The sequence below is a fragment of the Corythoichthys intestinalis genome, chromosome 21 (assembly GCF_030265065.1).
Source record: "Corythoichthys intestinalis isolate RoL2023-P3 chromosome 21, ASM3026506v1, whole genome shotgun sequence".
Lineage (NCBI taxonomy): Eukaryota > Metazoa > Chordata > Actinopteri > Syngnathiformes > Syngnathidae > Corythoichthys > Corythoichthys intestinalis.
In genome coordinates this window covers 26780177-26796057 of record NC_080415.1, presented here as the reverse complement: position 1 = coordinate 26796057, position 15881 = coordinate 26780177, and the positions used below count along the sequence as shown (strand labels likewise).

Sequence of the window (15881 nt, the reverse complement as noted above, 5' to 3'; positions counted from 1 at the left end):
TGCGTTCCTGACTGTTCCCGCCCACTTTTACCCCTGGTAATAGCTCAGTATTTAAACAACTTTTAATTTTACTGTAATACTACCTAGGAGCATTTAAAGCAACACTTGGTAGCTTTTCAGTTTTGGTCGATCGGTAGTGTTTTGCCTTAAGGAAGACTGCGTTTCCCATGAGGACCAGCGCACACCCGCATAGTGTCGTAAAATCATGCTGGTCGCCTGCAGATGGTTTAAACAACATTTCCACTTCCAGCAGCTGTGTAAAGGATGAAAAATAATAACTTAATGAATCCAGTTGTGGCTAAACAAAAGCATATGATGGGCAGCACACACACAGCTGGGAGGCCTATATGTACGAGCATGGGCTAAGCTACTATCTGAGCATATATCTTGTAACTAAATATTATTGCTGACACTGCGTTTCGGGGTCATGAACATTTTTGCCTCCCTGCCTCAAAAGTCAAACTCCACCTCTGACCTTTCTCACTTTCGCATCAATCATGTGGTACATTCAGGAATAGCATGCAAAACAACTGCCACATAAGAACAAGATTCATTACATTATGTTCTTATATTTTGTTTTACTAAGTGTATTTGAAATTTGTTATCGTATCGGCAGTATTTATGATGGATTTAGCGTAGGTTTTGAACTGTGGAATGAATTCATCAAATTATAATGTATTCTTATGGGAACATCCTGCTCAATTTATGACCATTTCGACTTACAAACCAGGTCCTGGAACAAATTAAATTCGTATGTCCAGGTACCACTGTACGGTAAAAGTTTTAAAGACCATGACAGAGTACAAAGCCCTTCCAGTTCACATGAATTGAATGTCGATCAATCAATGGCAGTTAATTAAATCTCAGCTAAAGTAAAAAAAAATAAAATAAAATAAAAAATACAGAAGAAATATTAACTGCTATTTATTTCGTCCCATTCAACAGTCGTTGATGCAATAGAATGACTTTTTACTGGCATACATTGAAAACATATACGGCCATTTTTGGACCCAAAACATGCAAGTACAGTACAACAGTTTAAATACTTCACATTTGCTTCCCGCAGTACTTATTTGTAATACTACAACATCTGTAAATATGAGTTGTTACAATCTCTTTGTATGCTAACGCTAACTCCCAAAATGCTAGCATGGAATTTTAGGATAAACCTCTAAAAATTCCACCTAGATGTCAAGTAAATCTATTTTTTCTTGTCACAGTGCTTTCCTGTAGATGAAGTAGAGTTGAACTTTCAAGCAGTTTAAAACAACCAAAAAACGGCTGATTAGGAATATTTTGTTAACTATGTGCGTACTTGAAACAGGATTCAGTAAGGCATAAATTCCTGAATTTCTCATTTTAAAATGAAATGGCACCTTGACAACAAACAAATGTGTTAAAATGACAAAAAAATATGTGAGGTTTAGTTTTCAAAGTCCTCCAGCTCCAGCAGCATGACCTTGGCCGTGTTTTGGAAGAGCGCGGCTCGGTTCTGCTGCTCGCCTTTCTTCACCCAGTGGCCGTAGATGCGGAAGGCGCAGCCGTCGATGAGTTTGCGCACGCCCCGCAGGGAGTAAGGGTCGCGGGCCAGAACCTCTCGGGTCAGCGGGCGAGCACGCCGGTAGCGGCCGAACATGCGGATGCAAGCTAGCACCGTCACGATCAACACCTGAAATTTAACAAAAAAACACGTAACTAAACCTTGATGACATGATGGTTCGGACCAAATTTCAGTTTTAAGTTTTTTTTCCCCCAATCCTGAGTCTTTCCATTTTTTAAAAAAAGGTTCTTCAACTGGTAGTTTTTTTTATAACAGCGTCTACCGTTGAATATAATTATTAAGCTAGCAGGCGTTCGAAGAATGAACTGATTTTGTATTGTAGTGCACAATATGTGTATATGTGATCACTTATAGTAAATCTTAAAAAATGTTCTGGTCTTCCATCTTGATCTTAAAATTGCTCAGGAAAAAAAATTGTTGATATTTCTGTATATAACTGACGATAAAAAGTCATTTTAATTGTCGGTCTTGACATTTTTGGTTTGCTAACATTAAAATGTGGAAGTCTTGAAACATTGGCTGCCCCTGACAGTACTAGACTTCCATTCGATTTGAACGGAGAACGCTGAACGATGTTCATTCGCTGCCAGACTTCCCAGTTCAAATTGACATCTGCTGGTGACAAAATCACTTCAATTCACCCAAAACTGCTTAGATTTTCAATTTTCAAACTGATGAAATTTGAATGTACAGGCTCGGAGCGTGACGTTAGCATCAATTTGAGTAATTTCACCGATTATTCTCCAGGTTGAGCTCATGAACTATTCAAAAGAGTTTTAGCGCCGATTTGTTTTTCCCAATATAAGCATCAGACTAAAACTTGAAAATCAAAGCAATTTTGGTTTATTTCATTTCAATACTAACCAAAAAAAAAAAAAAAAATTCACATTATAATACACTAAACAGTAAGAGGAATTTTACAAGAAAAACATCTTTACACACTTAACAAAAAGTAAGTACGTTAGTAAAAAGTAGAAAAACTTAGGGAACCTCGGACTTGTAGGCTCTAATAAGCCACAATTGTTCTCTTTTACTGAAATATGTTGTTAGAAACACATAGAATACAGCCATTGATTTAAAAATCTATTATATTTAGAACATGTTTTGACCTACGGAGTGCGCGATGTTTTATGCGCGCAATGAACGCTCGGAGTAATGACGTAGTTGGCCTGAACTGGGAGAATAGCTGTGCTAGCTAGCAAGCGAAGCTAGTATCATGACTGACATAATTTTGTCACATTCTGCTGCTGTCGGGACGACGTCGTACCTGCATCCAATTCCAACTCATCAGCAATGTCTTTAAACCAATCCTAGGCGGCTTGCCAAGATATTGACTTGCTGCCATTTGACAATTTGTATTCTAGATCCCTTGGTTGTTTGCCTTGGTTTTTTACGCGGCGAGAAGTCCAACACATGCGCACACCGGTTAAAAGTGGTGAGTACTGACTATTTGTCTTTTTATTGAGTATTTTATTACCTTTTCATTACCTCAAAATACTTTTTACATGTGTTTTCTGCTAGTACTTTTAAACATTGTGTTTTCTTGTAGTATCTTTAAAGCAGATTGTTGATCTGTTGACCACATAAGTTATATAGCGTATTTAAACCACCCTTATTTGATACTACTATGTTTAAGTATTTTCTTAAGGCATCTTTTAGTATGTTCTGCCTGTGTGCATATAAACAAAACAAGCTGAAAGCGCACGGTAGTACTTTGGTGTCAAATTCGCCTTTTGTAGCAAGTTTTGCCGGTGTAGCACGTTTTGGCAGAACACTGGTTTTGTCCTACTCTTGTCTCGTCTCATCCTGTCTTTCCTGTTCATTTTACTTTTGCTGCTCGTTTTGTGAAATATCAATAGAGCTGTCCTGCTCGTTAATGTTCCTTTCAGGTTCAAATTGAAAGTGCTGAACATATGGCATGTTTATGTCGCTAGTCATACTATGGAAGTCTGGCAGCGTAGTCCAGTGACGTCATCGCCCTGGGATGTCAACGACAATGGCGACCTACTAGTTAAATTTGACAAATTGTGTAAAAACATCAAGAGGGGTTTTAATATCAAATTATTTTAACTCATACTAATGTTTATCTTTTAAGAACTACAAGTCTTCTATCCGTGGTTCCCGTTAGCAAAACAGAGAAATACACATTCCAATAAAGAACAAACACCTGAAACATAAATGTATCTCCTTCTAATGCAGAATCTGTGACTAAACTCACCCTGAATGACTTCCTCGGGCTAAATCGCCGTACGTCTTCCTTCTGGTACTGTCTAAAGAAAGGATGAGTCAAAGCCTGCTCAGCTGTCAGACGTGCGCTGGCATCCACCACCAGCAACCTGGAGATCTGAACACCAACCGCATTAAACGCACCATCAACATTCAACGCTAAATCCCAACTGAGCCTGTCAAAGGTTGGCTCTCACTCACCAAATCCTTCACGGTGTCCGATCGGTCATCCCACTCTGGCGACCCGAACTTGTAGCGCCCCTCCATGATCATCCTGAGCATCAGCATCTGTTTGCGGTGCCAGAAGGGCGGCGAACCGGCTAGTAAGGTGAACAAAATCACGCCGCATGCCCAGCTGTGGAAACGGTCAAAATGCATTGAATGTCTATCACAGTCATCGGTTTATATGCTTTTTTCTCCCACCCCCAATATCATTTACTGCTATTGACTAGGCATGTGCCGGTATGAGATTTTGACGGTATGATAACCTGAGCAAAAATACCACTGTTTTAATGGTATTGCAATTATAGCTCTAAAATGTGTTATTTTGAGATGTAAAGGTTAAAAAAAAAAAAGTTTTCTATTGAACAGGATTTTTTTTTTATTTTTCACAACATATTTTCAAATTGGAACACCAACATGAATATAATGTTAAAATAAATGACAGATATTTTACCCCTTTATTGCCAAACGTTTCACATTTGATACACCTAAAATGTCATGATTTTGAGACTAATTCAGAATTTCAACATTTCTTTTTGATAAAATTATGGATGCTAGTCAACACATGCATCTGCAGGTTCCATGAGAAAATTAAACAGGATTTAGCAAGGGTTATAGATATTAGAGCGCTTATTACACATATTCATTTTGACTTTTCTTTTTACAAATTTAAAAAAAGGTTTCATTAGGACCTTATTTTTCAAATTTTGGGATTCTCTAAAAATTGCTTCATGTTGCAGGTATTTAAGGATTAAATCAAATTGATATGAATGGAATTTATAGACTAAACCCACAGCCATAGCTTAGGTTGCTTAATATTAGAACAAGAACAAAAAAAAAGGAACTGGACTTAACAATATGTGATCAAATTGATTTTATGTAGAAACATACCACGACTACTATTAATATTACTTAGGAGACTATTAATGGAGCGCAAGAGACCGAGCGTGTGTGTACGACTCGTATCATTATTTACACATTGTACACACACACACGAACCCTCTATCAACATAGAAAGTCACCAGAGAACAAAACACACCACAAGCTGTATTATGAAAATGTTATTTTTGAACAGATTTTTACAATGGTGGAAGACTACACAAAAGTAGGCTAATGGTAGACAGGAAACTAGTGAGCCGTCTTGGCATGCTAACTAGCCACATTATCTGCCTTATTAACAATAGGAAATAAAAACGGACGGAAAATTTTAGTGGTTTTGAAACCTTGACGTTTACATACCACGGTAAACTTTGAAACCGGTAACCGGCACATGCCTACCATTGACAATGGATATCAAATCCATTTGAACTGGGACAACTGACATTGATTAATCATGTTTAACAGCCATTGACAGCGCTAGACGTTTAATCCATTTTAAATGTGATCTTTTGATGCATTGTTGTTTTCGTCAACGATGACGATAATGAAAATAATTCATCAACGAACAATTTGTCATGACGATGACGAGCTAAAAACTTGTCTTGGGAGACTAAAACATAACGAGACGAATACCAATTTTTGTCTGACAAGATGAAATTGCGACATGGTCGTTAGCTTAAGCATTTAACATGGCGAGCGTCTTAAACTCTATGACAACTTTTTTCTTTTTTTAACATAGTTTGTGGCGTCCAGCTGGGTTTAATTAATTGAAAATAATGTTTTTTAATGGAAAATAATCAACTGTTATCCTGCTAAGTAGAGGTGGGAATCTTTGGGCACCTAACGATTCGATTACGATTACGATTCAGAGACTTCGATTCGATTATAAATCGATTATTGATGCCCTCCTCCCTCCATTTAAAAATTTTTTTTTTAATGTTTTGTATATTTTTTCCAAAATTGTTCAAAAATCCTCTCAGGCTAAATAAACCAAACTACTATTTTAGTATCAAGTTACCGGTTAAAAACAGTAAATAAAATACTCAAGTCCCCATTCTGTATCAGCAGCTTTAAACTACATTCAATTAATTTAATGTTGTGAATCAACCGTTAAAGTTGTTAAAATTGTGCCCGTTACTCCATAATTTCCCTCATGTCTACTTTCGACATGTGAAAGTTTTAAAACTGTTTCATCATTTAAAGATAGATTCAAGTCAAGATTTTGCCGATTTAGGGGTATTTTAGATAAAAAGTAATTAGGTTCTCTACAACAGAGCCTTCTAGAGAAGTCTACTGCTTTAAGATGGCGCCTGTTTACTAGCGCGAAAAAGTCTGTCATTTCACATCTAGTCTAGATATATGTGATATCTACTAGGGTTGTTCCTATCATGTCTTTTTGCTCCCGATCCCGATCGTTTTAGTTTGAGTATCTGCCGATCCCGATATTTCCCGATCCGATTGCTTTTTTTTTTTTTTGCTCCCGATTCAGTTCCAATCATTCCCGATAATTTTTCCCGATCATATACATTTTGGCAATGCATTAAGAAAAAAATGAATAAAACTCGGACGAATATATACATTCAACATACTGTACATAAGTACTGTATTTTTTTATTATGACAATAAATCCTCAAGATGGCATTTACATTATTAACATTCTTTCTGTGAGAGGGATCCACAGATAGAAAGACTTGTAATTCTTAAAGGATAAATGTGACTTTGTATATTGTGACTAAATATTGCCATCTAGTGTATTTGTTGAGCTTTCAGTAAATGATACTGTAGCCATTTAACTTCTGCCCAAATGCATGATGGGAAGTGCAACCATGACTGTGCGTCGTGGTACCTATTGATATATCTTATCTGCGTTGGGAAATAACATAGGGTGTTAAGAAAAAGATAAACTACTACCTTTATTCCCCACATTGCTTCCCACGATTATTCTAATTGTTGGGAGAGGGGTTGTAAGGCTTTAGCCATTTAAAAAAAGGCTCCAAAGGCTGCCAAAATTCACTCTACTCATTTTACGCTGCCTTTTAGCTCTATATGCTGCATTAGTAAAACGGCGCCATTATAGATTGAACGCAACAATGCGTGAGTGGGTCGTGCAGCGCATGCCTTAATTGCGTTAAATATTGTAACGTGATAAATGTGAAAAATATTAATTTTTGCCGTTAATGTGATACATTTGATAACCCTACCTTAAGCTTAAGGTATTGGTTTCGACGTGTATTTGCCCCCTCCCATTTAAAATGAATCGGGAATCTCGCGCTGTCAATGGTGGCCAATGAGTTGATAAATTAATTTTCGCGGAAAACATGAAATCCCAGCTAGCAAGGGCCACACAAAATAATGTGACGGGCCAGATCTGGCCCTCACGCCTCAAGTTTAAACACCTGTGACAATCTGCCAAGCACTTACAGATCGACTTCTTTTCCGTAACCGGGGTGCATTTCGTCCATGGAGCATTTCAGTATTTCGGGAGCTAAATATCCAGGTGTTCCACAAAGCTCTAATCACAAAAACAGAATTTACAAATTGATCATCACCCGTCAATCAAATAGAAACACTCCCGCAAATACCTCTGAGTTTTTCGCCAGGTTGCAGCTGCACCGAGAAACCGAAGTCAGACAGTTTAATGTGTCCTTGGTCGTCCAGCAGAATGTTCTCCGGTTTAAGGTCGCGGTGGACGATGTGGAGAGAGTGCAGGTAGCGCACCGCTTCTAGCAGAGCTCGCATCATGCTCCTGAATTTCAACGTAAAATAACGGTCGGATTCTGGAAGCGCGTTTCAAAAACGTACATGGCAAAAACTCACCTTGTTTCCTTCTCGCTCAGCGTCACTTTTTCCGTGAGGTAGTCAAACAGCTCCCCTCGCCTCATGCTGTCAAGAAAAGGTTTTTCTTTAGTTCAGGTTTTGCTTCTTCAGGAATAAATTGGTTCTACTCACAGGTCAAACACCAGGAAGATGAAGGTTGCAGACTCATAGGAATCGATGAGTGTAACTAAGTGAGAGAATTGCTTTTACTCTTAAAGCATAATATTTGAAACCACAGGTGTCGAACTCAAAACCCAGATCTGGCCCGTAAAAGCAAATCATGTGCATCAATGTCATGTTTTGTGCTTAAACGCCAAAAAATGGGTTCCCACAGGTTAGGGCTGGGTATTGCCATCACCATTCAATAGTAGACATATTAACAGTGTTGTCACAGATTACTTGAAAAAGTCATTTATTACTGAGTATTATCAAAGTAACTAAATTACTTTAAAAGCAATTTATTGGTTACTTTTTTACCAATTTTTCTCCCTTTCCTGCCTCAACATAAGAATGACAATAATTGCCTAAAGAAGTAGATCAGAATTTTTCACATAAGGATTAATCTTCGAGTTAGCGGGGGTTTAACTACCGTAATTTTCGCATTATAAGGTGCACCTGACTATAAGCCGCCACCCACCAAATTTGACACGAAAACGGCATTTCTTCATAGATAAGCCGCACTGGACTATAAGCTGCAGCTGTCCTCACTGTATTATGGGATATTAACACCAAAAGATATCAACCCGTAACACTTTATTTGACAGCGGCATCGTAAGACCCAAATGACTGTCATAAGACCAAATGAACCACCATTGAACCACTTTCACTGCTTCAAGAAGCTTCATTTGGCCATCACTGTTCTCTTGGGGGAGACAGTCAACCTCTGCTGCCACCTGCTGTCAACACTGTTGTCGTCCAACATGCCTCCTAGCATGCATTGCAGCGCTACAGATGTAAATAACAAATCAAAATTCATGTTCTGTGCTAATTATTTCTTCAGTTACAGTTCTAGTTGTTTCATGAATTGCTAGTTATGGAATTTGGTAACACTTTATTTCACAGTGGTGCCGTCAGACTGTCATAAGACCATCATAATTATGACATGACACTGCCATTAGCATTAATGAATGCCTATGACGGATGTCATTTTGTGTCATCCGGCAAATTATCTCCCTTTTGAATGGATGTAAAAGAGCCGAGCTGGACATAAATGGAGTTAGTGACATAATTTGCTGAATGACACTTAATGACATCTGTCATAAGCATTCATTGATGCCATGTTATAATTATGACTGTCTTATGGCTGTCTTATGACACCACTGTCAAATAAAGTGTTACCTATTAACCCAAACAAATCAACAAATAAAGCGCATTGGACTATAAGCTGCAGGATTCAAAATCAGGGGAAAAAGTAGTGGCTTATAGTTGAAAATTACGGTAGTTGATGGAGTTAATTTCAACTACCAGTGACTCGCGCTAGCTTATCCACACAGGAGCCCTGAAACTAACAAATAACTGACAAACTGCATGGAATTTGTTGAAATCAACTCTAGCGACTAATTAAACCCCCACTAACTCAAAGATTCAGCTAAATGTAAAAAATTCTGAACTTCGCGTATTGGGTTAACAGCATCTCAGTGCCAATGTAAAACAATGCAAATTGACTGTACAATAATCAACAACACACAACTGAATTGTGAAATAAACACAAAAGTGGTGGCAGGCGCAAATGCGCGCGCACAACCAGGAAGTACTTCATACACACACGATTAACTCAATTTGGCCACAAAACGTGGCGGCAAATAAGAACTTTACCATCAATTGGATTTACAACACATCCCAAAGATGCTAAACACGTCAACTCATGGCATAAATGTGCAACACGAATATGATGTCAACAATGCTTGCCGACTTGGAGCGATGACTACCCGCCGTTACAACGGCCAAGCTACGAATTGGCTGTGCATGCATGGCTGGTTGTGCGGCTTCAACCTATCACTAAAACCCTCCAGAATGAAGGAAGAATACTCTCATCCATTCATGGACGCACACAGATCAACATTCCCTCGCACATCTCAACAGTTGGCTGCTCTCTGCTTGAATATGCACCCCGCTTTCGTCACGCCTTTCTCAGTCCCAAAACACTTGGTGAATGTGACTCAAGACCAAAACAGGAAGCAACGGTGAGTAGTTATCATGGAAACGAACCCGTCGTGAGAGGATGGGAACCTAACATTTTCAATTAGAAATGCTCTTCGTACATGACTACAATAGTCTTCATTCTACATATTTTAGGCAATAACTAAATAGACACAGGCACAAACACTAAGGAAACTAACTTTAATCAGATTACTTGTTTGGAAAAATGAACGCGTTAGATTGCTTGTTACCGAAAGAAAGTAATCAGATTACAGTAACGCGTTACTGACAACACTGAGTAATACGATACATGTGTATTCCGATACGCAGATTTGGGGTTAGAAGAACCAAAACTGAAGTGTTGTATCCTGAAACGATATTCCGGATCGATACGTTTTTTTGTTTTGTTTTGTTTTTTTGCACTACCACAAAAATTCGTTATCATGGGGTGAATTTGATTTTGCCCTACACTTGATAGCAATGCAGGATATGTTTACATTTTCCTTGCCTGCTATTGAAGGCACGAGACATTTGTTCCCTTTCAGTAAAAAAGGCACTGAAAAATATCATGGCTACTTCTGCTGTGAATGAATTCCTGCCACCCTCCCAGCTCAGATGGATTGGACGTCTACTTGTGTTAACCTCGTTTCAGTTCACCGCAGAAGCACGAAACGACTTTTCATCGCACCAATTAACATGGCCACAGGGCAGCCATGTTGGCAGGGGCTACGTTCCAATCAAAGTCAATGCATTGACATTGAAATTAAGTCATAGCTCGAGCTTACTCTATAACCAGGTATCATTCACTTTGCTGTGTGAGTAATATTAAGTGACGATAATGAATTTGGGTTAGCGAAAAAGAAATCATAACAAATTGTCCGGTGATAAAAATGAGTTTGACACCTGTTTTATACCATCAAATTGCGAACATACTGATGGACGAGTGGCCCTTAACCATATTGAGGACTTGGATCTCCTTAAGCGTGGAGGTCTTCACCTCCTCCAGTTGCTGGATGGTCATCTTCTCAGCAGTGATCTCGATGATTTTGACAGCCAGCTCTTGCCCAGTGTGTCTATGGACGCACCTGCGCACCACGCTGCTTACGCCACTGACACCAAAAAAGACAAAAATGTATCCAAAATGACAACTGGGAGCCATTTTTGTAGTATTTTATCTGTTCAGTTTTCCAAAGAACTCACCGGCCAATCACCTCTTTAGGGTCATACTTCTGGTAAAACTCCTTGGCACCCACCCAGTCCGGCAGGTCATCTCCAAGCACAATGTCTTTAGTCATTTTGACCGGAAGTGACTCTTTGGACAACAAACAGGTAGTCAGAGTTCAACTTCAAGGCAACATTCAATAACAGGAACTGAAGCAAGGACAGGGAAGTGTTTGTGTAGTAGAGTACGGAAGAATGTACGTGTGCTGCTTGCTGTTATCAAAGCTTACACGTGTTTAAAAGAAGACATTTTTACAAATATAAAGCACTGTAGTAGACTGTAAGCCGCAGTTCATTGACCGTGTGAAGGTATTCAGTACTCACCATGTATGACAGAACGGTAACAACAACCGTGAAGGGTGGCCAAAAAGCTGCAGTGTGATACGACAAAGCTAATAGAAAGCTATCACATTACGCACGTCACTGACGGTGGTTTCCCAAAAGAGTCAGGCCAAAAATGATACAATGTTTGGAAAGGGATAACATTCTGTCCGCATTCCTCGGAACTGTTCGATTTGCTCGTTGTTGTTGTTTTTTTGACAGTGGTACCGCCCTCGCGTGGCCGGAGTTACATTTATTATTTATTTTTATTTTATTTTGATATTTATTATAATTTCAAATATTTTTTCCACACAAAATTAATTAATTCCGCTTAAGTAAAAATAATTAATTAATTAGTAATAACAATTTTACTCGTCGGTGAATCTCCTGAGCGGAAGTCCGCGTCGCCACTTCCGCTAGCTGCTCCGATGTCTTGAAGTGTTTCAGCAATTCGCTCCTGAGAAGGTTTGTAATGTAGATAGAGACGTAAGAATATTTAGTTAGCCTTAATTAACATTAGAAACTATATTATTTGTAAGTGTACGACGCCGGTAACTCTAAATTTAAGTGCTTTGGAGGAAGAGCTATTAGCGTTAGCCTAGCTTGCTTTGGCGAATGGGGCGAATGAAGAGTAAGCTAAACGATATTCATTTGTTTTTCTTTAAAGCCGTATTTCACGCATATTTACAAGACAAGATTAGATTTATTCCTTGAATTTTTGGGAAAAATATTATTACGCCGTGTTGCTTTATTAATCCTTGAATATTTATATTTCGATATATTAGGACTGCAGCTACCAATATTTTATTAATCGAGTATTCTACTGAAAATTTAATTTGAGTAATTTGATAAAACATATTTTTTAGGTAAAGAGCAATTGTATATGTATATACTCGAGAAAACAAGACATTTCCCCTCATATTGAACCATTTTTAGACAATGTCTTTATTTTAGATGTACAGTGGTACCTCTTCATACGAGTTAATTCGTTCCAGGACCTTGTTTGTAAGTCGAAATGGTCGTATGTCGAGCAGGATTTTCCCATAGGAATACCTTGTAATTCCATTAATTCGTTCCACAGCCCAAAAACCTACACTAAATCCTTAATAAATACTGCTGATACTATTACAAATGGCAATTACACATAGCAAAACAAATAAATTATAAGTACAAATCGGAGTAATGTAATAATAATAATTATTATTATTATTGTAATAATATAACGAATCGGGTTCTAATGTGGCGGACGTTTTTTTTGCTGTACCTGAACGCACCGCGCCCGAGAACTATGAGCTTGAGAGTTTCACTTTCAATGTTTTCTTGAGAACACCGTCAACTTTGGTGGTTAGGAGGCATTATGTGTTGAATAAGTTGTGAAATAAATGATAAAAACGTGATGAAGCTGGCAATTTCTTTGGCGATGTTAGCACAATAATAATTGTCAGCTTAACTTATAAAGACTGGCGGACGGTGGTTGGAGGAGGACCGTGGAGATGTATTGTTTAGCCAGTTCACGGATGCGAACCCCACGCTCATATTTTTCTATAATTTGCATCTTCATTTAGCAGGTAAGCGTCACCTTTTTCCTCCTTTTCACCACCTGTACCAACATTTTTGAAACCTGTGTTGATTTCTCACACAAGAAAATCCGCTGCGCGTCCGTCTGCGGTGCTGTCATGTCGTCATGTTTTGAGCATGTCGTCGGATGTAAACAAATGGCGAGTCAAATTTTACGTCGGGTGTCGAAAAGATCGTGTGTTGAAGCGACCGTATGTCGAGGTACCACATTGTACATTGTTGAAAACAGCCAAAAATTGCATCTCAGGCATGACTAGAAACCCCACCCCACCCAACAAATTCACTGCTCTCACTCAAAAAACTTAAGATCTTATTTAAAAAAAATCTTATTTCTTACCTAAAATGTCATTATGCTTGATAACACACATCACTTAAATGTTAGGTGTTTTTCCCACGTTTTAATTTAATTTCCATGTGTCAAGCTATTTTTAAGTTTTAGTTCAATTTAAGGGTGTTTTAGCCATCAATGACTACTGAACTAAAATTAACTGCTTTATTATGTTTTTATTTTGCACCCTCATCACTCTACAGTGCTCTGTTTTTACAGATTAAATAAAGCCTGTATGAAAGACAAAGTAACCACGCATCGACAGTAGTCATAATTAATGGAAACTTCGCCCTCGGCAGGGCTAACGTTACGTTTAGAACTGAAACGAATACTCGAGCAACTCGAGTAACTCGAGTTTAAAAACTGATCCGAGTAAGTTTATTCACTTCGAGGAATCGTTTAATTTTGCCAGCTCTAAGAATCACGTCTTGCCCGGACTACTTTTAATGCGGGACAACGCGCTGACGTCACGTGCGTAGAGGAAGAAGCAATTAAAAAATACCTTACTGCAGCCGACAGCCTTTACAAACTGCGCCGATGTTGCTAAAAACTACGCCCGCATGTTGCTACGGTGGTAGCAGCCTAGCAGGTAGCGTCTGATGCGTGTCATAGATATCACGTACGTAGAACTAGATGCAAAATGACCGATTCGGAGGCGTTAATGAAACAGCTGCCATCTTAAAGCAGTACACTTCTGAGCGCTCATAAATAAGATTAATGTTACTGTCACTCGCTCACGTTGTCCCTGCGAAGGGCTAGGTTTCTATTCATTATGACCACTGTCGCTGCGTGGCTAACTCTTACATACAGGCTTTATTTAATCTGTGAAAACAGCGCTGTAGAGTGATTAGGGTGTAAAATAAAAACATAATAATGCTAACTGTCAATTTTAGCTCAGTAGTCATTGCTGGATAAAACACCAAGTAGCACTGGTGCCTAATGTGCTCCAATACAGCACAGCATTTATTTTGAACACTGCAAAAACTCAAATCCTATAAAGACTTAGTTTAGACTCATTTAACTAGAATTTATAGCTTGACACAAGTGGAAATTCAATTGAAACACGTAGGAAAAACACCTAACTTTTAATTCATGTGTGTTATCAAGCGTCATGACATTTTTAGGTAAGAAATATATATTTTTTTTTATAAGATCTAAAAGTATTTGGAGTGAAAGCAGTGAACTAGTTTTTTTTTTAGTCACATGTGAGATGCAATTGTTGGCTGTTTTCAACAATGTACATTGAAAATAAAGACATTGACTGAAAATGGTTCAATATTACATGAAGTGTCTTGTTTTCTCATCTATATGTATAATTGCTCTTTACCTAAAAAAAAATGTTTTATCCGATTAATCGATTGAATTTTCAGTCGACTACTCTATTACTAAAATATTCGATAGCTGCAGCCCTAGTTACGTTAGCAAGGTACAGTAACATTAATCCTATTTATTCGCGCTACGTTACTTAATTTTACCGTGTCTTGAGTAAACTGGGTGCCTTCGGTGGAGCGGTGATAGGCGGGCAGGTCGCCCGGGTTTTGGGGGCGGTAGCGTCAGCGGGTAGCCGGGGCCGGGTGGGGTAGTGTTATGCAAGCGCTGTCTTACAGTGAATACATAAAACGGTGTTCGCCTTGGTCTCCAGCTTGAAATGCTCCCACACTTTTGACATTTTCTGCTATGTCTTGGTGCATTTCTGTTGGCTTTCCTCAGCTTCTTCGTCGTTACCTCTATATTCATGCGTGGTTGAAATCAAACGTATCCGCTGCCTCTCTCTTTTTTCTGTACGCACGTGATGTCAGCGCGTTGTGCCGCATTAAAAGTAGTTTGGGCAAAACATCATGCTTGCAGCTAGTAAAATTAAACGATTCCTCGAGGCGGAGAAAATTCCTTTATTTTCAAAATCGAGTAACTCGAATTATTCGTGTAATCGTTTCAGCCCGAATATGTTCAATACGTTTCCTTTCACGCAGGGGAAGCCAAGATGTCAGGTGTCGGAGGAGGGAAGCGTCCCTCCGGGGGAGACAGTCCTCCTGGCCCACCTGAGAAGAAAAGCAAAAAGGAGGAGAAGACCACGACCACTCTCATCGAGCCCATCCGCATCGCCGGAGTCTCATCGACGGTGAGCTGGTTTACAAATCGCACCATACTTAACTGGTTCGTTGCCGCTAACAGTGTTAGACCTCCAATCTATTTGAACTGGAGGGTCTTGCAAGAAATGAATGCTGCACTGTAAAAGTTGTGAAGACCAAGGTCCATGATGGACATCATTGTCAATGGCAGTCAGTGAGTTAAGATAAGTCACTTAAAATCTTTCTTGATGCGCAGGAGGAAATGGACATGAAGGTGATTCAGTTTAAAAATAAAAAGCTGAGCGAGCGCTTGGAGCAACGGCAAGCGATGGAGGATGAGTTACGAGAGAAAATCGAGAAACTGGAAAAGAGGCAAGCGACGGATGACACCACCCTGCTGATTGTTAACCGTTATTGGTCAGAGGTAATATGATACAAAAAAATTATTACCGGTATCTAAAGCACATAAAGACACTGTTGGGGCTGCCACAAATTGTTATTTTGATTGTGGATTAATCAC

General features: G+C 38.9%; 2 protein-coding genes across 5 annotated transcripts in view; one reads left to right on the top strand and one right to left on the bottom strand.

Annotated features, from left to right (window-relative positions):
• Positions 1–908: 908 nt before the first annotated feature.
• Positions 909–11616, bottom strand: phkg2 (phosphorylase kinase, gamma 2 (testis)). Of its 2 annotated transcripts, XM_057825353.1 has the most exons (10): positions 11390–11616; positions 11045–11156; positions 10778–10953; positions 7838–7892; positions 7706–7771; positions 7471–7634; positions 7310–7400; positions 3989–4142; positions 3780–3905; positions 909–1669 (listed from the first exon to the last, which is right to left on the bottom strand). In XM_057825353.1, the coding sequence occupies exons 2-10, from the start codon at positions 11137–11139 to the stop codon at positions 1424–1426; spliced, it is 1173 nt and encodes a 390-aa protein (XP_057681336.1). In that variant the 5' UTR covers positions 11140–11156; positions 11390–11616; the 3' UTR covers positions 909–1423. The 2 variants fall into 2 exon arrangements, with proteins under 2 accessions (XP_057681336.1, XP_057681337.1); XM_057825354.1 differs by lacking the exon at positions 11390–11616 and having other exon boundaries at positions 11045–11175.
• Positions 11617–11717: 101 nt separating this feature from the next.
• Positions 11718–15881, top strand: part of LOC130909187 (E3 ubiquitin-protein ligase BRE1B-like) — a 40844-nt gene continuing 36680 nt past the window's right edge. The window contains exons 1-3 of one of the 3 annotated variants that reach the window (XM_057825352.1): positions 11718–11851; positions 15263–15411; positions 15618–15785. In XM_057825352.1, coding sequence (XP_057681335.1) covers positions 15274–15411; positions 15618–15785 — 306 coding nt within the window. In that variant the 5' untranslated portion in view covers positions 11718–11851; positions 15263–15273. The other 2 variants (XR_009061711.1, XM_057825351.1) reach the window with 2 other exon arrangements.